We start from the raw sequence: 23,338 nt of genomic DNA on the forward strand, positions 1-23,338 counted from the left end.
ATAAATCATACAAAAACATAATCACTTTAATAATATATTAAAACAAGCTACATTTCCACCTCCCAAATGGATAAAGATTTTAAAACAATAATGCCTATCATGTGGGAAAATGGGTATTCTCAGACATTGTTGAGGACCTTTTAACTGGTGCAATTTTTCTGGAGGGAAATTTGTCAATATGTATCAAAAGTTGAAAAAATACACATAATTTGCATAGCAAAAATGCACCTTTAAAACTATATCCTAAGGAAATGTTTTAAGTTGTTGCCTCTGAGTTGTGGGATTATGAGTATACCAATTTCTGTGTACGCGTTTCTGTATTTTCCAGAACTTTCGCAATGAATATGGATTTTAAATAAAAAGGGGAAGAAAACCAAATTAATGTTATGGGGGAAATTCCTACTGACTTATTTCGCTGTGTTTTTTTTTTTCTGTTTGTTTGTTTGTTTGTTTTTGAGCTGTAAAACCTCATGAAGACAAATGATCTCCTTGCCATTATATTTCCTTTCCTCACCTCTGGAATCATATATTAACATTTTGAAGAACTTAAAATCAAACATGCTTTGAAAACTGAAAACTGGTGCAGATTTTGAGATAATTGGTAAAAGCAAGATTGGGAGAGAAATAGAAATATCCTGAGGGGAAAAAAAAATCTTTCCTATATATATAATTAAAATGAGAAATCAAATACCTTGATGCAGTCTATTAGCCAAACCAAGGCTGCCACAATGTGAGGCCACGTATGAGGGGCCCCCACTGTATACATGGAACTTTTCGATAATGCAAAAGGATACCTATGAAAAATCAGAAAACATAAGCCAGTATGTTAATTTTGTAAAAATAATGGCTAAATTAAGCAAGAAGTTACATTAAAAAAAATTCCACGTATCAGTCTCGACTTGTTTAGAAGCAAGATACTTGTTGAGATTCTCTCCTTCGTCTTCTTACCCTCAAATGGTTTTGTGTATTTTTTGTTTTTTTTCTCTGCAGATTACTTTGTACATATATCCCCTAAGCTGCAAAACCTGATTTACAACCAACATGCTGGACTTCGCTCCTGAAAGATTGTTCCCTCAAATCCAATGTACCCCAAATAAACCACATGTATGTATTTCTCCTCCTCAAATCCATTTCTCCCCCTGTGTTTATTCTACACAGGCTTTTCTGGACTTTCTTACTCCATTTTCACCAGGCCTTCAATCCTATCTTTTCTGTTTCTATAAAATCTGCAGCATCTAGCCTATTCTATCTATTCCTCATCACATCAGTAGTTGAGGGCTTTATGATCTATCATCTGTAGTTCAGTAATAATCTCCAAAAAGTTGTTTTTTTTGCCTTTTCAATTTATCTTGCATATGTGGCCCATAGTGACCATCTTAAAATACATTATTTCTCTAACTCAAAATCTTTACACACTTATTGAGTCTCATTCTTTTCTGTGTTCCAACAATCTCTCCAGGCTAATGAGAAATATAACATACAAACCCAAGATCTTTAAAGATTCTTGGAACCTCTTCTTCAAACTTTGTGTCAGGAAGTTCATACGAAGGGCACAGGAAGCCATAAAGAAAAGTGAAGATCTTTAGGAAGTCTTTAACAGAAGGAGCTTGTAGAGATTTCATGGATACGCTATATGCATAACCGTTTTCTGAAAGAAACTACAATAATTTTTATTAAACATTAAACATTTTACAATAGGAAAATTATTGAAAAATACTTAACACTCACAATTTCGAATATTTAAGATTATAAAATACCTCACAGAGCTGTCGAATACATTGCTGAATGAATGCTTTGTCATTAAGTGGTCTTGGGTCCTTGATTTTTTCAGAAGTGGAGAATATACCAAATTGACTATTCCGGGATCCAGGTCCACTAGTTCTGTAAACATATTTTTTAAAAGTCAGTCAAAATTATTTCCTTCTGTGGTCAAGCCTAAATTATTTCAAGGCAATTTTATATTTTAACATCAGCATCAAACATGAAAGTTCAATTCTTTGGTTTTTATTTAACTAAGATTTCTCTTACTCAAAGCAGAGAAAAAAAGAGCAAATAATGAAGATTAAAGTAGAAAATGAGGTGGGAAGAAAAATACACTTCTGGTGCTCTGCATTGCTAACACATACATCATCCTCTAAAACTGTGCATTTTGAGTCCACTAGGTCTTCTGCACCAACTGTTCTCCAGGTCTACTCAATAACCCAGGTTCTTTCAACATCTTACTTGCCCCTCCATGATTGCTCCTTCACTTCCAACCCCTTTATTTGCCATTATTTATTGCGGGAAAATTTGAGATGTTGAAACAGATTGTGCTTTTTTTCATGAACGTTATTGTGTCGTGCAATATTATGTATCTGATTGTTATTTACCATAAATATATGTTGCTACTTTTTAGTCATTAATAGCTATAGCATATATGCTCCATCATAAGCCCCTCCTCTCAAAACAAAACATCATTTGTTTAAATCTTTATAATGGTTTCTTTTGCTTCTCTTTGTGGCCCAATTTACCTAACCATTGTAGTTTATTAAATATCCTTGGGACAATAATTTTCCTTTTTGGACAGATGCCGCAAAACTGAGTTACAATGAACACTGCTGTAATGTCTGAACTCTGTTCATCAAAACAATTTCTCCCTGCATGTTTGCTTGCTGCTTTCAAGTTCTCTCCTGACCAGGTTCTAAAAGTTCTTTAGCTTGGGCTCGCTGATGCCACTGCTCTGATTAACTAGCTAATTAGCTAATTCTTCCCCTGAGAATTTGCTATTTGAGATCCATTTTTCTACATACTGCTATTACTTAATCTTTAATATATTTTTTTTACTAGGAAAGAATACATGTATAGACTCAGCTCTTATTCTACACAAAACTGCACTAATAGATAGCTTTTTAAATTATAAAAAAATTTCCCAACCAATCAAAATACTGTATCATTCAACTTATAGTTTAAGAGAATAGGGTCTAGAACCAGAGTCTGGTTAAAAATTCTGTCTCTGTGACTAGTTGTATGACCTTGGGTAAACTATTTAACCTCTGAGCTTTAATTTCCTAATGTCTAAAATGAAGACAATAACAGTATCTACACATAGGGCAGTTCTGAGGATTGATTAAAAGAGATATAAAATAGCACTTTTCTGGCTTACAAAAATGCTCAGCAAAAGTTAGATTTTATAATCATTATCATCATTATCTCTGACATTCAGCTCTGAGATGAAAGTTACATTACAAAAAATGCCTTAAGATTTTTTATCAACTAGAATAAACACCAGAAACAGTTTAACTTGGGTTCATGACAAAGACTTTTCATAAGGTAACAAATATGTCATCTCTAAATATTTTCAAAATAATTAAATAAACATTTGTTTTAAAACAAAGTTATAGGGATTTCCCTGGTGGCGCAGTGGTTAAGAATCCGCCTGCCAATGCAGGGGACACGGGTTCGAGCCCTGGTCTGGGAAGATCCCACATGCCACGTAGCAACTAAGCCCGTGCGCCACAACTACTGAGCCTGCGCTCTAGAGCCCGCGAGCCACAACTACTGAGCCCACGTGCCACAGCTACTGAAGCCCACATGCCTAGAGCCCGTGCTCCACAACAAGAGAAGCCACTGCAATGAGAAGCCCACGCACTGCAATGAAGAATAGCCCCCGCTCGCTGCAGCTAGAGAAACCCACTCACAGCACCAAAGACCCAATGCAGCCAAAAATAAATAAATAAAATAAATAAACTTATATAAAAAACAAAACAAAACAAAACAAAGTTATATTTTGTTTTTGGTGAGATGAACAGTTTCTCTATTTTGGAGTTGGAAATTTCTTTAAAAAATTAACTTTATTGAGGTATAATTGCTTAGAATAAAATGCACCTGTTTAAAGCATACAATTTGATGAGGTTTGACAATATTTACACCTGTGTAATCTCTACCATGATCAAGATATTAAACATTTCCATCATCCCAAATCTTATCCCCCTTACCAGTCAATCCTTACCCTACCCCCAGCCTAGGCAACTACTGATCTACTCTAGACAATGGTTCTCAAAGTGTGCCCTAGGGGATCGAGAAGTCAAAACTATTTTCACAATAAAATTAAGATTTTTTTCACACCTTTCATTCTCATTCTTTCGTTGAGTGTACAGTAGAGATTTCCAGAGGCTGGCTACATGATGTCAGATATTATAACAGACTGAATTCAGAAGCAGATATGAGAATTTAGCTATCTTCTATTAAGCCAGACATTAAAGAGATTTGCAAAAATATAAATGTCACTCTTCTTACTGAAATAGTTTTGTTTTTAAAAAATTAAAGCATGTTAATTTATATTAACATGTAATGGGTTACTGTTATTTTATTTTACTTTATTTTTTTAATATTTACTTATTTAATTAATTTATTTGGCTGCTTCGGGTCTTAGTTGCGGCACGCAGGATCTTCGTTGAGGCATGTGGGATCTTTCGTTGCGATGTGCAGGCTCTTCATTGCAGCATGTAGGCTTCTCTCTAGTTGTGGCATGCGGGTTTTCCCTTCTCTAGTGGAGGTGCGCGAGCTCAGTGGTTGTGGCATGTGGGCTTAGTTGCCCCGCCGCATGTAGGATCTTAGTTCCCTGAACAGGGATAGAACCCGTGTCCCCTGCATTGGAAGGTGGATTCTTTATCACTGGATCACAAGTGCAGTCCTGGGTTATTGTTATTTTAAACTGAATTAATACATACTAATTTTTTTTTCTCAGTTTCATTTTCTAATGTAGTTAATATCAATAGATACAGCCCACAAGATAAAAGCTCTTTGGAGTCTTTAATATTTGAGTATAAAAAAGTCTTTGGCTAAAATGTTGGACTAGATGATGGTTCCTAATTTTAAAATGCTATTCCATAGTATGTGAAAGCTATGTGTAGAATTTTCAACCAAGTATTCACTTGTAACAATGAAATAGTGGTCTAAATGTGCTGATATATCTCAGCATAACCTAAAGCAAATATAACCATTTTAACCATTTAAAACAGAGGAAAACTAGATTATAACTTTCTCTTGAAAGGGACCATGCCATCTAATTTTTTGTACTTTGACAGCATCTAGCTCAATCCATGGCTATAAGAATCCCTTCCATTAGAATTAATAAAAAATATCATTACCTTTTACCAAATACAGAGGCCTTTCTTTCAGATGTGGGTTTGTTTATATTCAATTTTCCAAAGGTTGATTTCTCTTTGCTTTAAGAAAAGGAGAAAAACAAACTCTTTAAATAAGTGGAAAAATATTAGTTCAAGAAACTTTTGTAAATACATTGGAACCAACCCCTCTTCCTCATTACCTATAAGAATAATTCAAAATCATGAAAATTTTTAGCAGCAATCATAGCTACCAAAAAGAGGATAGGCTTACAACATACTATGAGTTTTAACACTAAAATGTTAAGAAAAAAGGAGGAAAAACCCCCATATCTACATTGTAATTTTAATTATCCTAGAATATGTACATTTATGGATAACAACTTCAAAGGAAAAGAAATGACTTAAAAATAGATATTTTCAATCACAGAATGATAGCCACATTTAAAATTTTTTCTTTTGAGGTTCACTCTTTATTAGACTGCAGCTACACTTAAGAACATCCATTACATCAATTACAGACCAGAAACATTGACAAAGGCAGCCTTTTAGCTTTGAATGCAATTCAAGGCACAAATCTTTTGGAGTAGTAATGTGCAACAGTACAAAACATTTCTCTGATTTCAGAAGAAAAAAATGTACAAATATTTCAAATTTCTAAAAGTAGCAGAGGCTCATACTATGTAAACCCAAGTAACTTAAGGACAGTTAGCAAGTAACTTGTACCTTGGTAATAGAGAAGGACTGACAGAACTCAACATGGTTACAAATAGCCTTCTCTTAATTGTAAGAAATTCATTCATAGGGAAAAATTAGTTTATGATTTTAAGTTCTTTTTTTTCCCTCATTTTATTTTTTATTAAAAAAATTAAAAAAGAATTGAAGTCCAGTTGATTTACAATGTTTCAGGTGTATAGCAAAGTGACTGAGATGTATATACACACACACACACACACACACACACACACACACACATACACATACTTTTTCGGATTCTTTTCAATTACAGATCATTACAGGATATTGACTATAGTGATAGCAAGTTCTTTTGGGCACCTTTTTTTTCCCAGTGAATCCTGAGGAAATACTTTGGAGAAGTGGTTTTCTATAGGCTGCTACTAAACTGCAGCTAATTGTCAGGGCAAATAATACCTTTCATTGAGAACTGTGCTAGTTGGATACACCTCAGTAAACAGAAGTTACAGCAGAGAACCTGCTCAAACAAGCAGCTCTACAGTAAAGGAGGAAAATAAAAGAGTGAAAGAGTGCTGAAAAGGAATTAGCAGTCCCTCAGGGATTGCCTAGCAAAAGACGTGGCTTTGGAGATTTAAGTATCAAATGAGATAAAACACAACACCTAGTAACATGCCCACTTTTAGCCTTCACTGACTCCAAATTAGGTACCACTGAGAACAGATAAGATTCATCACAGTATCGCTCATACTACATCTTTGTATTTTCCTCCTTTACAGATTTCTTTGCCAAAGACAATAAGACATAGGTACTCACGTTTGAGGGGTATGGAGGCCTGGTTTATTTAAGTCCTGGGATCTTAATTCCTGCATAGAGAGGCGGCCAGCACCACCGGTGGAAAATGAACTGCGTTTCATGCTTATGACCTGCATTCACGAATTTGGTAATGAACAAGTCTTTCCAGACATAGATGGTACATTAAGCAACAACTATTATCTTTACTCTCAAACAAAAGGCAGCCAAGTTTCACTGTTTTTTCAAGATAATCTTTCCTGGGCTATCTTTGCTTGTTCATGTAAGGTGAAGTCCTCATTTGCAGGGAACATCTATCTATTTAACTCCATTTAAAAATATTCAACACACATATGGGGCTTCCCTGGTGGCACAGTGGTTGAGAATCTGCCTGCTAATGCAGAGGACACGGGTTCAAGCCCTGGTCTGGGAAGATCCCACATGCCGCGGAGCGACTAGGCCCGTGAGCCACAACTACTGAGCCTGCGCGTCTGGAGCCTGTGCTCCGCAACAAGAGAGGCCACGACAGTGAGAGGCCCGCGCACCGCGATGAAGAGTGGCCCCCGCTTGCCGCAACTAGAGAAAGCTCTCGCACAGAAACGAAGACCCAACACAGCCAAAATTAAATAGATAAATTAACTAAAAATATTCAACACACATAAACACTTACTAACTGCCTACCACGTACGAGGGAGTGTGCAAGCAATGCAAACAATACAAAGGTGAATAAGGTATGATTCCTACCTTCACAGGGTATTTATGGTAGTTAAACTCCTAAATCCTAACTCAGACCACATCACCACTGTTGGCTGTGCCTATTTCAATGGGAAGTCAGAGGCTACTGACAAGAACTACCTCTGATGTTTCCTTTTCTTTGGTCTTGGAACAGAGCTATTCAGTTTTCTTTTCCTAATGTCCATCTCTTCTGCTCTGTCCTTAACTTACTGTTTCCCATTTACATTATTCAATTACTGCCCCTCCTGCTTCAATCTCCCTTTCATCAAGGACAAATTGTCTGGTCTACAGACTGCTTCCATTTTCTCAGACCACATTCACATCTCATTCCCTTCCCATCTACTGAAACGGTTGCCTCCTGAGATACTCATGACTGACACATCTTTTGATCCTATCTTAACTCTGAGGCATTAGACACTATACACCTAGCCCTTCCAGGTCCTGCCCTGGTTTCCAAGAAAGTGGACATCTGTGGTTATCCTTTTACTTCTTGGGGCTCTCCTTTGTCTTTTAAACTGATTACACTCTTTCCTTCTTTGTTTGGCTATTTCTTCTTCGGTATACGCTTCTGATCTATTAAACTTTTCCACTCTCACCTATCTGTCCACTCCCAATCTCCACTTAAAATGTACTCTTAAAATCTGAGGTTAAGACTTTAAGATGTACTCCTTACACGGCCACCAGGATGTTACACTAGTATCTCAAACGCACCACAGCAAACAGTTCTTCATCTCGTTCTTCCTCTCCCTGCTACCATCCATTCTTCCCCTTTTCCTCTCTCCATGTCCTCTTCACCCCATCAGTGTCACCTTGGCCTTCCCCTTCTCCCTTGGAAAATCACTGCCATAAGAAATTTACCGGACTCCGGGAAACCAGCGCCTCGCACAGATGGGGCCCGGGGGCCGGTTACAACAGCAAACACCAAAACGTCGCTCCTCAGGGCCCGTGAATCTAACTTGTTGGCGCCCTGGCGTTCTCCCTCTAGCCCGGTGCTGCTGGAACAAAATTAACCCAAAGTCATTAGTCACCTTTCTTCCAGATTCCCGACACGACGCAGGGACCGAACTGCTGTAAACCGTGCTATTGCCCGCTAGACAGGACGTCAGCCGCCAAAACACAAACTCCTTCCTCCACCCGCCGGCGCCGTTCGAATTTTAAAATCTCCGGCGGCGCTGACGTCATCGCGCACGACATGCGCGCGCGTGCGCAACTCTCGCGCGCCGTTCGTCGCCGGAACTCTGCGTGTTGGTGAAGCGCCGCCGCCTCACGGCGGCGCTCGGGCGTCTCCCGGCACATGTAAGTGTCCTCTGCGAAGTCTGGTCCGTCCCTTAAATTTAGCTGTGAACACCCGAGCGCTTTATGTCCCTGAGTAGCGAGCAGAGCGCTCCAGGCAGCCCTGGAAACGTTTTTTCCGTACAGCAACATGGGGGCTCCAGTTGACTGTTAGAAAAGGAGATTTTTTTTTTTTTTCTGTGCCCTGAAAGGAGTGTCTTTCCGGACCACTGTTTAGATGGGTGCTGTTTCATGAAGCAAGTCTGGGAAGGTGGCGTGCACTTTTCTGACAAGGGAGGCGGCGAGGTAGGAGATAGTGACGGCCGAGTGTGGGCGCAGTCGGCCCCAGGGTCGCGCTGCTGAGGCCGCCGCCAGGGTTCGGGCTCAGAGTTTGAGCGCTTTCTGGGGTTCCAGGTGCTCTAGCGGTGGCCTGCGGAAAGCTGGAGGATCTAGTGTGGAGCCGAGAATTAGGAGAGAAAAGTGACCTGAGAACAGTAGGTTACTTTGCTAAAATATGACATCCCTGCTTCCCTGCGTTTGAACTCAGAGGCAAACACAGCCCCAAACTTGGAGAGTGGTGGGTGGCGGGAGGGGAGCTCAGAGCCGAAGTCTGGATACCAGGGTCTTGTAGCAATTGTGCCATCAACCAGTTGTAATTTTGGGCACGTCACCTTTCCTGTCTGAGTTTAGAACTTAATTTGCAAAGTTGGGTTTTACTTCTAGTGTCTAATTCTCAGAGGTGTTTGTTTGTTTTAAAGGAAGAGTATGTCTGTGGTGCGTGAGCTATCACCAGGATGGTTACTGGATCATCTTTCTTTCATTAACAAGATAAGTTATGAACTTCACCAGCATCATGAGCCTTGTTGCAGTAAAAAAGAGCCTACTTCTTCTGTTCATCTTGATACTCTTCACATGGATTCTGTGTCCTCTTTTGGAGCCTCTGCTACCTGTATTGCTTCTACCACTAAGCCAGAAAATGATGATGGAGGAAATTGTGAAATGTTCATACAAAAATATGTTTTTCGATCTGAACTGTTTGATGTCACCAAACCTTATATAACTTATGCTATTCACAAAGAATGCCAACAAAGTAATGAAAAGGAAGATCTAGTAAATGATGTTAAGAAAGAAATCTCCATTTCTGTTAATGGAAAGGTAATAAGTTTTAAGAAATTTAAATTTTTCTACAGAGAACACAAATTTATTATTCCAGCATCTCAAATATCTTGTGATTTACTAAGTATAAAGAATAGTCAATAAAGCATAATAAGACTTTAGCATGTCCAGAGTGATTTTTAACTTTTTGCTAACATTCTGCCATTCTTAGAAGACCAAATTTGCGTATTTCAGAAGCAAAGTTGATTCAAAAGTGAATGCTCTGTAAATTAAACAAACAAAACTAAGTAACAAAAAAAGAAACCCTGTCTGCCTAGGTTTTCGTATTAATTGCATGTTTTTACACCTATTTTTGCTCAAAAATATGTTTCTTTCTCTGTAAAATTCTAAAGCAGTATATAGCAGTATAAAGGGGGAATTTTAGAGATTTATCCTTTGGGGATAAGCTTGTATAATAAATTTGGAAGAAGGGTGATATTTTTGAAAAGTTTCTAGTGATAAAACTAGACAGCTACTATGGAAAATATATATTCTTAAAGTATATATTTTTGTATACACATTGGTGCAATCAGAAGTTTTGAGAGTGTCATACAGAGTCAAATTAATTATGCTTGAATACTTTTTATGTATTTGAAGAGCTCAGAGGTGATTATACAAAGTCCATTTCAGATAGATTATATTAACATTTTCTTTGTAAGAGATAGGAATTACATTCATTATTCACCCAATAAATGTTTGAGATCTTTCTGTGTGCTGTTGTACAAAGAGTGATGAAACAAGATAAATATAATCTCTGCCTTTTTAGATCTTACAATTGAGTGGGGAAGAAAGATACTAAATAAGAAAGCATGTTGAGAATTAGAATAAGGAAAGTAATAGAGAGTCCATGTATTTATTCAGCCAACGAGCTTTTGTTGTTAGCCCGCTAGGAGTTTGCCACCATGTAGGCACTGAGATTTCAGCAATGAAAAGTACAAAGTCCCTGCTCTATATTGCAGTCTTACATGTTCTTTGCTATGGAGTTGTTAGATGTAGAACGGTGTTAATATATCTTACTTATACCTAATCCTCAGATTACACATAAAGATCTATTAAAAGTACATTGCAATTTTTTTTTTGTTGTAGAAATTAAGAAAGTTCAGAATAATTATACCGTATGTCAACTGATAGATGACACTGGTGACTCTTATACAGTGTCACAGTTTCCTTGTGTTCTATGGATGTCAGTGCCATTTTATGTCGTACTAGTTCTTACTAATAGTAGGTAACGCCTACGTGGCCTTTTATCACCCATTAAGTTTGTAGTAATAGTAATAATAATAATTATTATTATTTGGGAAATCTTACCTCCTTAGTCCATACTCTTTGCACTTATTTCGACCTCAGTAGTTAATTATTACCTCTTAAAGAATGAGATACACAATATGGAAAATGTGATAAAGAAAAAAGAAGTACTAATATATTTCAAAATATCATTATTTTGATGGATGGCCACATAATTTTTTTCCCTGTAATTTACTCTTTAGAAGCGTAAGAGATGTGTTGATTTCAATCAAGGTGAATTGGATGCTATGGAATACCATACAAAGGTACGGTGTAAAATATTCATTGATGACTTTAGAAGGTTAATGTGAACTAGTATAAATAAATGGACAATGTAAATAAGGATGTTCTTAAAAATCAAGCAGTCATTTTAAAAAATTATGATTTATTTATTTATATTTATTTTTGGCTGCGTTGGGTCTTAATTGCTGCTGTTGGGCTTTCTCTAGTTGTGGCGAGCGGGAGCTACTCTTCGTTATGGTGCACAGGCTTCTCATTGTGGTGGCTTCTCTTGTTGCGGAGCACGGGTTCTAGGCGTGCGGGCTTCAGTAGTTGTGGCTCGCGGGCTCAGTAGTTGTGGCTTGTGGGCTCAGTAGTTGTGGCTCACGGGCTCTAGAGCGCTGGCTCAGTAGTTGTGGCGCACAGGCTTAGTTGCTCTGCAGCATACGGGATCTTCCTGGACCAGGGCTTGAACCCGTGTCCCCTGCATTGGCAGGCGAATTCTTAAGCATTGCACCACCAGGGAAGTCCCTCAAGCAATCATATTGATCAAGGTTAGAATTTAACAGTGGAGTGATTTATCATTACTTTTATTGTAATGAACAATTTAAACCAATTTTTATTAAAACCTCATATACTTCTCATTTACATATTTAACATAAGTAAACTTATGCTATATTGGTTAAATCCAGAAAATTTCTGAGTTATAAAAGCCTATTGTCAGTAGGTAAAACAACTTAAGATAGTGGCAGAAGAAAGTGAATAATATGAAGGATGTATTTCTAGAACTTAGAGGTTATGAGATCTGGGAGTTAAAGAAATGAGAGGAAACAGAGGGTACAAATTGTTTTAGATCTCATTGTCTTTCCTACTTATATTTACTTAATCTTTAATTGCTGACATTTAGGTATAGTATGCACATGTCATTTTCTATATTTATGTGTGCTATCTGCAGGATAAATTTTGACAAGTCAAATTTCTGGGTCAGAGGGTTTGAACATTTTGATAAATACTGCCAAATTGCTGCTATGGAGATTGTATCATCTTATTAGCACACTAGAAATGTATAATTTTGCCTGTTTTCCCACATCCTCACCATTACAGTATATTATCATTTTTGATGTTTGCCAATCTAATAGTTGAAAAATAGTATTTTAGTATGGCTTTAATTTGCATTTCTTATTATGAATGTAGTTAAGTGTTGTAATGTATGTTTAAAATTCATTTGTATTTCTTTATGTGAACTGTTTGTTTCCTTTGCATACTTAAAAAAATTGGATTGCTCTTTTTCTTACTGATTTATAGGAGCTCTTTATATGCTAGGGAAATTAGGTCTTTGTCTATCATGTAAATTACAAGCATATTTTTCCCAGTTTGTTATTTTAATTTTAATTATGATTTTTTTTGGTTTTGGTTTTGCCATGCAGACAGTATTATATTTTCATTTAGTTGAATTTTGTATTATATTTTCATTTAGTTGAATTTTGTATTATATTTTCATTTAGTTGAATTCATGTTTTTCTTTTATGACTTCTGAATTTTGGAATCATAATTAGAGAAGTATTCCTTCTTCAAGGTTTTAAAATAATTTCCTGTGTTCTATTCTAGAACATTTATGATTTTATTTCAAATTTATATCTTGATCCATTTAGACTTTATCCTGGTATACAGTGTGAGGTATGGATCCAATTGACTACCTATATGTCCTACCATTATTCATGCAGTTTTCCCCTCCTTATATGAGATGCTTGATATACTAAATTCACATAAGTATTTGAGTTTATTTCTGGACTTTAAGTCTTACTTGTTTGTCTCACTATTTATTTGCCAATCTCTTTTGAGATTTTATAATGTGAATATGTTTTAATATCTTATCTGGTAGTACTTATTCCCCACCCTCCACCCCCCACCCCCCACCCTGGGCCATCTTCTTATTGCTACTTTTTACAGAATTTTCCTGGGCTTTTTGTTTATTTTCCCATATGAATTTTAGGATCAATTTTGGTGTCTGGTTAGAAAAAACAACCTATTGGAATTTTTATGGCAATCAAATTTATAAACATTTACTATTAGCATCTTTAAGATGTTGTGATCCTACTCCAAAACATAAATGTGTCTTTTCATTTGTTTAAGTTTCTGTAAAATTTTCTTTATATAGATCTTGCATTAATTAAAAAAAATTGAATGTCTTGATTTTTCAGGTAATAATTATAACTCTTGCAAATATTAATAGTTTTACTTACACCTCTCTAATTATTATATCTCTAATTTATTTATCTTCTCTAATTGTATAGGCTGGAAAATATGATACAATATTAAGTTACATTTGTGAGACTACCTATCCTTGTCCCTGACTTTGTAGGAGATGATTTCCTCTCCACTGGGTTTTGGGCTGAGTTGGAAATAGCATGTTAAAGAAGTTACCATGTATTCTTATTTATTGAGTGTTGTTATCAAATGTAGTTACTGAATTTTATCAAATGTTTTTTAAGCATCTATGGAGATTGAATGGATGATTTTTCTCCTAATATTTTCCTTTGATTTTTTAATCATATGTAACCACCTTACATTTGTAGTATATATTCCAAATGACCATGATGTATTATTTTTTAAATGTTCTGCTGGATTTTGTTTGCTAATATTTTATTTGGGACAGTCGTGAGATTGGTCTGATGTATTTAATTTTTTTGTTTTATATATATAATTATATACAGATATTTACATATTTCAGTGTTGGAAGTTGGAAGTGTTTCTTTTTTTCTCCCCAATTCTCTGGAGTAATCTGTTCTTTAAAAGTTTGGTAGAGCTCCCCTTTGCATTCATCTCAGTGTGTTGCTTTTTTGTGGGGATGCTTCTTTGACAGCTTTTCCTTTTTCCTCTTTGGAAATCAATTTTAGATTAAAAAAAATTCTTTTGTAGTCAATTTTGGTAAATTATGTTATCTTAGAATATTATCCATTTTATCTAATTTTTTAAATTTGTTTATGCATAGTCCGTTTCTGTGGTTATTTTGCCTTCACTATTTATGTTGTATATTTACTCCCTTTTCCTTGATAGATTAGCTAATGGTTTGCCTAATTTATTAGTTGTTTTTGAAATTAATTTACCTTAAAAATGTCTAACTTATTTCTGCTTTAATCCATTTTAATTTATTCTTTCTGTTTTTTTCTTTTTTTGACTTTTTGAGTTGTCTTAGTTCATTTTTTTTCTTCTTTTTTTTTTTTGGATGGAAGTATTCAATGTTATGATTTTTTTTCTCAGGGCACTGCAGCATACCGTAGGTTCTGATGTGTTGTGTTGTAATTGTCATGATGTGAAATTTCATTGAAATATCATGGTTTTCTAGAGATTTGCTTAAGAGTTGTTTGTAATAGAGTTTTAAATTTCCATGTTGGAATGGTATTTTTGGTTTGATGGTTAATGTTATATTTATCTCCATAAAAAAATGCCAAATTGCTTTCTAAAGTAGTTGTACTGTTTTGCATTTCCCACCAGCAAAGTATGAGAGCTCTGTTTGCTTCATATCCTCACTAGCATTGATATCATCAGAGTTTTGATTTTAGGAATTCTTTTAAATGTGTAGTGGTATTTTATTGAGGTTTTAACTTGCATTTCCTTAATGACTAATAATGTTGAGAATCTTTTCATTTGCTATACATCCGTATACATCCATCTGCTACACGTTCTTTGTTGAAGTTTTCATAGGATCAGTGTTTTTTCATCCTTAAATATTTGAAGTAATTCACCAGTGAAATTATCTAGGCCTGGAGTTTCCTTTTGGGGAAGGTTTTTAGGAACAATATAAGGTTCTTTAATAGATAACAGGGATTTTCAGATTTTCTGCTTTTGCTTATGTCAATTTTGGCAAGTTGTATTTTCTAAGAAATTTGTCTGTTTCATCCAACTTGTCAAATTTATTGGCATGAAGTTGTTCATAGTATTCTCTTATCATGCTTTTAATGTCCGTAGGATTTGTGATGATAAGTGATACCCCTTTTCATTCCTGATGTTGGTGATTTGTATTCTTTCCTTTTCTTGCTAGGGGCTTGTTATTTTCTTGTTGTTGTTTTTTCAAAGAACCAGCTTTTTTTTTTTTTACTGTGGCAAAATACACGTAAAATAAAATTTACCACTTTAACCAGTTTTAGGTGTACAATTCAGTTGTACTGAGTACATTCATGTTGTTTTGTAACCATCACCATTATTTATCTCCTGAATGATTTTTTTTTCCCCCAACAGGGAAGTGCCTGTTTATCTATTTTTTTGTTAATGGACATTTGGGATGTTTCCACTTTTTAGCTATTGTGAATAATGCTGCTATGAACATGAGTGTACAAATATCAGTTCTAGTCCCTGCTTTCAATTTTTTGGGGAATATACCCAGAAGTGGAATTATTGGATCATATGATAATTCTAATTTTTTGAGGAACTGCCTTATTGTCTTCCACAGTGGTTGTACCATTTTACATTCCCACCAGCAATGCATAAGGGTTTCTAGTTTCTCCATATCCATGTCAGCACTTATTTTCTGTTTTTGTTTTTTTAACAGCCATCCTAATGGGTGTGAGTGGTGTTTCACTGTGGTTTTGATTTGCATTTTTCTGATGATTTATGATGTTGAGCATATTTTTATGTGCTGTTGGCCGTTTGTATATCTTTTTTGGAGAAATGTCTGTTCATGTCCCTATTCATGTCCTTCGCTCATTTTTAAATTGGGTTTTTGTTGTTGTTATTGAGTTTTAGGAGTTTTGTTCTTTTTTTTGGCCACGCTGCATGGCTTTTGGGATCTTAGTTCCCTGACCAGGGATCGAACCTGCGCCCTTGGCAGCGAAAGCCTGGAGTCCTAACCACTGGACCGCCAGGGAATTCCTAGGAGTTCTTTTATATTCTGGATATCAATCCCTTATCAGACACATGAATTGATGTCAAGTATATTCAAAGAACCAGCTTTTAACTTAGTTAATTTTCTTTACTGTCTATCTATTTTCTATTTTGTTGATATTTGTTCTCTATTGTTTTCTTCCTTTTGGTTTACTTTGCTCTCTTTCTACATTCTTAAAGTGGAAGGTTTTGTCAGTGGATTTAGATTTTTTTTGATATAAGCACTTAAAGCTATAAGTTTGCCTTGAATCATTGCTTTAGTTGCATTCCACATATTTTGATATTTTGTATTTTCACTTTCATTCACTTCAAAATATTTTCTAATTTCCTCTGTGATTTTATCTTTGACCTATATGAATTATTTAGAAGTCTGCTGTTTCATTCCCAGATATTTGGGGTTTATCTTGATATCTTCTTGTTATTGATTTCTAACTTAAATCCGTTGGGGTATAAGAATATACTCTGATGATTTCAATCCTTTTAAATTTATTGAGCCTTGCTTTATAGTCCAGCATATGAATTATCTTTGTGACTGTATTGTGTGCTATTTTTAATGTATTTTTGAATATGTATTCTATAGTTGTTGGATGCAGTGTTCTATGAATATCAGGTTAAGTTGGTAGTGTTGTTCAGAACTTCTTCATCTTTAGAGATTTTTGGTTTAATTGGTCTATCAATTGCTGGGTAGATTTTTCTTAGGTGAGTTTAGAATGATGTTTTTAAACTAAGGCTGATTATTCCTTTTTACTGACACAAAATCTGTTATCTACCCAATAACCCTGTCAAGAACTGGGATGAACTGTCTGAGATTTTACTCTATTTGGAAGCTAACAAGTTAGCAAGTTTAGATCTCAGATTTTATTAAAGTAGATTTAGACCTAAGATTTTATTAAAATAAGGAGTTTATTGCTCCCTGCATAGCAGGAAGCATATGCTTTTTGTTCACAGACTTCCCTTGTACTCCATGGGGACGATGCCAAGGAGCCTCGGTGTATGCTCTGCATGCAGTAGATTTAGTTCATAGCTAAAGAACCCCAAGGTTAGGGAACCCCAGTTTTTTAAAATGGGTTGCAAACAAACCTGTCCAACTTTTTGTCCCAGAGTCAGCCTTTATTAACCTGGACAGCAAACAGATCTGCCTTCTGGCTTGGAGGGAGACATGATCTCCGTCTTCCATGCTGTATGAATATCCTTGTGTTGGAGGAACTGATCGAGAGGATATGACCACTGGTTGACCTGGACACTTGGAGGCTCCTCACCCCTCCTTTGTCTTTGGACTGTACACTCTGCCCACCGTTCCCACAGTGGGAGCTGTTTTCAGGGACATAGCCTTGAGAGAGTAAGCTGTTGTTGAGACGATCTGGACTGTGTATGTGACTGAACCCAGTTAAGAACTCTATATTAGCTTTTAGGATTCTGGGTGACAGGTACAGAGATCTACTTGTCTTGCAGCCTCCCAAGACAAGCCTCGTTTTTAAGTTCTCTTGTCGTTAAACCTGCCATCTTCCCATCTAGAGTGGTCTGCCTCTTTTCTTTGGTCTCTCCTTGCCCTCTGTGTACGGGGGCCAGTTTCAGATTTCACCTGGGAAGCTCTTGAGGTTACAAACCAACACCTTGAAAATTTATTCTGGAACAAAAGCTATCAGTGCCTCTGCTCACACAGGAAGACCCATGGTGAAATGTCCTCCAGTTGCCCTGTGAATCATGATGTTTTCTGGTCTGAGTGTTGGAAACAGGTACTATTCTTGGCCCTGTGAGAGCTCAAGACACTGTTTCTTTTAGTCCTCGTGGGTGGTTCTTTTCTTGGCCTTGGATAGTTCCCCCACACACTTGGAGTGATCAGTATTTAGGGGAATTTCTCCAGTGTGACTACCTGCAGATCTCCAGAGTTCTCTCTGTACAGCTCTTTCCTCTCTGATACTCTCCTGTGTACTCTGTCTTGGCCTCCCCATATTCTCAGCTCTGTCTCCTCAACTCTGAATTTCTTCTAGACTCTGCCCAGATTCTTCCTGTGGCTTGGAAAATCTCCAGGCAGTTAGCTGGGGCAGTCATATGATTTCTTTCACTCTCCTTTGTTGCCTGATGTCCAGTGTCTTGAAAGCTGTTGTCCCTGTTACTCCATCTTGGTTGAAAGTGGAAGTCTCTGGCTGCTTTGAACGTTTTCAGCAATTTAATTGTGATGTTCCTTAATGTAGTTTTCTCCTCCTCGTCTTCCTCCTCCTCCTCGTCTTCCTCCTCCTTCTCCATTTGTTGATCTTCTTGGATCTGTGAATACATAGTCTTCAGCAAATTTAGAAAATTTTGGCTGTTATCTCCTCAAATATTTTTTCTGTCACCTTCATTTTGGGCGCTTTTATTTCGTTGTTTTCAAGTGCATTAACCTTTTCTTCTTCAGTGTCTAATCTGCTGTAATTCCAGTGTAGTGTATTTTTCACTTGTGCATTGTAGTTTTTAATCTCTAGACACTCAATTTGGTCTTTTCTTATAGTTTCCCTATCTCTTCTTAACAGGTGCATTTTTTCTTTACATTTTTTTTTTCTTTTTTTTTTTTTGCACGTCTTTACATTTTTGAACATATGAATATGTTTATAATAATGAGTGCCTTAATATCCGTTTCTACTTTTTTTTCCTAATCTTTAAAAATGGGCTGCACAAGCCCTTGTGAACTCTGGGGATTTCTCCCTCTGATCATTTTATCTGGTTCTTTCCCTGACCTTGGGTATTTCATCACATACATGTGCTGATGACTGCTCAGCTGGAGACTTGACCCTCTGCAGCTCTCAAGAGCTCTCTGTCTGTGCAGCTCTCTCCTCTCTGGTATCCTGCCCTACAAACTATAGCTGCCTTGGCCTTTCCAGACTCCCAGCTCTATCTCCTTAACTCAGAGAGACTGTTGGACTCTGAATGGGTCTCTTTCCTGTACTGCTACCTAGAAACTTTCTAAGGCAGTAAGCTGGAGCAACTGGTTTCTCCTTTTTTAGGGACTGCTGTTCTACACTGCTTGACATCCATCCAAGGTCTGAAAACCGTTTTTTTAAAATAATTTTTTAAAAGTAATTTCAGATTAAAGGTACTCCATCTTGTCCAGAAGCAGAACTTGGCTTTTAGTTTTATAATTATTTTGTTTGTATTATTGAAAACCTTTGTTTATATATTCATTTTATAGAGTTAATTTTTTCTTTTTTTTTTTTTTTTTACAATTCAAGCTATATTTTATAAAATCAAAGGTATATTTATTTTAAAATTAAATTACTAGGGGGACTTCCCTGGTGGTCCAGTGTCTAAGACTCCACGCTCCCAATGCGGGGGACCTGGGTTAAATCCCTGGTCAGGCAACTAGATCCCACATGCTGCAACTAAAGATCTCGCATGCTGCAATGAAGATCCTGCGTGCTGCAACTAAGACCCGGTGCAGCCAAATAAGTAAATAAATAAATAAATAAATAAATAAATATGTAAAAAATTAAGTTACTAGAAAAATTTAAGATTAAATGTGATTTAAACTGAATTCTTTTTTTTTTTTTTGGCCACACTGCGCAGCTTGCGGGATCTTAGTTCCTTGACCAGGGATTGAACCCGTGCCCTTGGCAGTGAAAGCGTGGAGACCTAACCACTGGACTGCCAGGGAATTCCCTTAATTCTTTTTATAAAATTAGAAGTTCCACTTTCTTTTAGAAACATTATCAAATTTATCTTATAAAGTTTTAAGGATACATTTTCTACGTATTCAATATATTGTTTGGTTAGTTAATTTTCAGTGAGTTCATGAGATTTGTTTCATTCCACAGTTAAGAAATAGCATTTCAAAGGTATATTCACACTTTCTAACTTTTTTTGTAGTATAAAGTTATTTTCCTGTAAGCATTAAGAATGTTGATTTTAATCCAAGAGTTGAAGTATTCAAAGCATAGTAGGAACTTTATTATTTAGAAAATTGTTTTAATGTCAGTGACCTTTTAATGTACTTAAAAAAAATTCTCTTACAGATCAGGGGGCTGATTTTGGATGGATCTTCACAGTTAATCCAAGAAGGTCTCAAAAGTGGCTTTCTTCATCCACTTTATGAAAAACGGGACAAGTATAGTGAGCCCATTACCTTACCACTTGATACCTGCAATTTGTCAGAATTATGTGAAATGGCAAAGCATTTGCCTTCTCTAAATGAAATGGAACTTCAGACATTACAATTGATGGAAGATGATATATCTGTTACAGAGCAGTATTTATTTTCACGGATTGTTGATAACAACTCTAGCTTTACAAAAATGATTACTTTAATGGGACAGAAATACCTGCTGCCACCAAAAAGCAGTTTTCTTTTGTCTGACATTTCTTGTATACACCCGCTTCTGAACTGTAAGTAATTATTATGTTTATTATTAGAAAAAGATAATTTTTTTGTGGCCTCAGAAGTCAAGAACAAGTCTGAATGTTGAATGAGTACCAGCATTTTGTGATAGGGTAAACACTTAATTTTCTCAGTGTATTTTTTCTTTTAAATTCAATTTTAAAGTGCTGATTTCTGTCTTAAAAATTAAAAAAATTCTTATTACAAACAAAGGGTCAAAAACTTAACTAGTCCCCAAGAGAGTAAACATAGTTACTGTTCTGTACTTATGAATTCAGGATACAGTTGGGGTTGACCAAATAACTTTATTTAGCTTTTATTCATAGCAAAGTAGAAATACTTCATATATGAATGTTAATTCCCAAACCATTCCTAGCCTTTTAGGTTACATTTTAAGCTACTGTTCAAGTTTATTGTCTAAAGTTTCTCAAAATATTTTCCTGTATAAAGTTAAAAATTTAGATATTTAAGTCCAGAGTCATATACACCTGAATTTGAATTTAGATTCTGAAGCTTAACTATGAGTCTTTAGGTACTTCACAAAACTGAGCCTCAGTTTCCTAGTCTATAAAATGGATATGATAATACCTACTTCCAAGGGTAATTTTGGGGATTAGATGAGATAATCTGCATCATGAGCTTAGCTCAGTGATTTATATATTTCTAACAAATTATAACTATTATAATATTCTAAGGGATGATGTAGATGAGAGGTATATTGATCAAATTGAATTTAATCTGCTGTTTAATGTTATTTGGACATTTTTTAGCAAAATTTTACATTATTAACATAACATAGCTTATTAATGAAAAGCTTCTTTTAATTACTTTCAAACCATCTTATAAATGATTGGTTATTCATGTCACAGTGTAATAAATTCTTCAGGGTAAATGACAAGATAACAAATTAATGAGAAAATCATGCTATATTTGAACATTTTTTTCCCCATTCTTTTTGATCTTTGTTACTCTAATAGTTTAAAAACCATCACTTCCTTATTTTAATTTGCATTCTTTTGATCACTTATGAGATTGTACATTTACAAAAATATACCTCTGTTTATAAAAGAAAAAGGGACAGCTCTTCCTCACAGTAAAATTCCAATTAATAAATGTAGGTAGAATGATGTAACTAGAAAATTTCCATTTGGCACATATCATAGTATTTGGGTGTCAAAATAGTGGATGAAAAGATGAGATGCAGGATATTTGCACAGTCTTAAAATATCTCCCTGCAAAATACTTACTAATTACAAAGGTAAAACTGGAGAAACCTGGCTGACAGCATTTTAACCAAATGATCAAAGGTAGTATCACTAATAATGAGACATTTTGACACTGTGTTTCCTAATAATGTTGCTCTGATAAGGGCATGGTGGTACTCTTGCCAAAAATAAAGAACCTAAATTTAATCACGAGGAAATACTAAAGCCAAACTTGAGGGACATTCTATAAAATGACTAGCCAGTAGTCTTCAAAAGTATCAAGGTCATAAAAGACAAAGAAAGACTGAGGAACTTTTCCAGATTGGAGGAAATTTAGGAGACGTGGCAACTGAATGCAATGTGTGATCCTGGTCCAGAGAAAAGGACACTAGTAGACAATTGGGGACATTTTGTTGTGGTCAGTATATCAGTTAAAAGACAAGTTTTATTTCGTGTAAAAAGTTGAAAAACAAAAGCAAAAAAACCACACCTACCCTATCTAGGCTTGAAAGGACCATGTTAATATGGCTACCAAGACTTATAGGACATTTATAAATCATTGATGTCTAGTTAAGGGAGCTGTAGTTATTTTTAGGAACTCTCTGCAATAGGTGAAATTATGTTAAAATCCAAGAGGTACTAAATTATAAGGGGAATCTCTTAATTTTTTTAGATAAATTATTTGAATAAATGCCACAAATCCTTTTCTTGCATTCCAGTATATTTGTGTCTGCAGTGAATGCACTTCATTGTTGAAGAACATGTTTTTTTTTTTTTTCTTTTGGCCATGTGGCATGTGGGATCTTAGTTCCCCAACTAGAGATGGAACCCATACCCCCTTTAGTGGAAGTGCAGAGTCCCAACCACTGTACCGCCAGGGAAGTCTCAGAACATGTTTAGTTTTTAAAGTGATGCATATAGAAGATATTTTCTGAAATTGTCTCTTTGTTTTCAGGTAAGAAAACATATGATGTAATTGTGATAGATCCACCATGGCAGAACAAATCAGTTAAAAGAAGTAACAGGTAAGTATAAATAATTTATCTATTAGATATGCTTTCTCAAAGCTATGGTCCTTCGTACATTCTAGTTACATATGCTAAAAGCATTACTTTATGATAATAGATTGTCTGAAACTACTAAAACACTTTCGTTTTAAGATTTTAATTCCCTTAAGTAGATAATTCTCTTGAACTAGAACTATATGTAGGTGTAGGTTAAGAATGTTAAAAGTAATATATTTATTAATGATTAAGGTTACTGACTGTCCAGTTCAGCGATGTTTCTGTAACACCAAAAGGCAACATTTTTGCCTTCTTTGATATCAAATTCTAAAGTTTAGAAATATGTGCCAAAATATAGTATTCCTTAATACTGCTATGAATGAATTGGTCTACTTCATTCTGAAATTTGTTTTTATTTATGCCACCATTTAGTTTATGTAACCTTTTAGAGTGATAAGGTCAATTAGTTAGTAAGATGACATTTCCTTTTAATAGCTTTTTAAAAAACTAAATTTTTCCCTCTAGTTCTAGTGAATGTCTTCAGTTGTATTTCCTCTCACTCTTTGATTTTCTAGACTGAACAGTTCCTATTACCTTGACTTAAACTTCATATGAAATTCCTTCTCCACAATTATCTTGTTTTCT

At 35.6% G+C, this 23,338-nt stretch overlaps 2 protein-coding genes across 6 annotated transcripts in view; one reads left to right on the plus strand and one right to left on the minus strand.

The window, feature by feature from the left end:
* Positions 1-8,454, minus strand: part of NDC80 (NDC80 kinetochore complex component) — a 61,861-nt gene extending 53,407 nt beyond the window's left edge. The window contains exons 1-6 of the mRNA XM_059894276.1: positions 8,354-8,454; positions 6,615-6,724; positions 5,130-5,207; positions 1,758-1,881; positions 1,486-1,658; positions 692-794 (exon numbers count right to left, since the gene is read on the minus strand). Coding sequence (XP_059750259.1) covers positions 692-794; positions 1,486-1,658; positions 1,758-1,881; positions 5,130-5,207; positions 6,615-6,715 — 579 coding nt within the window. The 5' untranslated portion in view covers positions 6,716-6,724; positions 8,354-8,454. The remainder of the gene's footprint in view (positions 1-691; positions 795-1,485; positions 1,659-1,757; positions 1,882-5,129; positions 5,208-6,614; positions 6,725-8,353) is intronic.
* Positions 8,455-8,535: 81 nt separating this feature from the next.
* The window catches only part of METTL4 (methyltransferase 4, N6-adenosine), a 473,984-nt gene continuing 459,181 nt past the window's right edge, over positions 8,536-23,338 (plus strand). For 3 of the 5 annotated variants that reach the window (XR_009497264.1, XR_009497265.1, XM_059894453.1), the window contains exons 1-5: positions 8,536-8,621; positions 9,356-9,752; positions 11,240-11,302; positions 20,123-20,492; positions 22,645-22,714. Coding sequence is in view for 3 of the 5 variants with exons in the window: in XM_059894453.1 (XP_059750436.1) it covers positions 8,620-8,621; positions 9,356-9,752; positions 11,240-11,302; positions 20,123-20,492; positions 22,645-22,714 (902 nt within the window). In the remaining 2 variants the exon portion in view is untranslated. Of the gene's footprint in view, positions 8,622-8,644; positions 8,904-9,071; positions 9,092-9,355; positions 9,753-11,239; positions 11,303-20,122; positions 20,493-22,644; positions 22,715-23,338 lie in introns of those variants that run through there. The other 2 variants (XM_059894454.1, XM_059894455.1) reach the window with 2 other exon arrangements.

This window comes from Balaenoptera ricei, chromosome 14, assembly GCF_028023285.1.
Source record: "Balaenoptera ricei isolate mBalRic1 chromosome 14, mBalRic1.hap2, whole genome shotgun sequence".
In the NCBI taxonomy this organism is placed as follows: domain Eukaryota; kingdom Metazoa; phylum Chordata; class Mammalia; order Artiodactyla; family Balaenopteridae; genus Balaenoptera; species Balaenoptera ricei.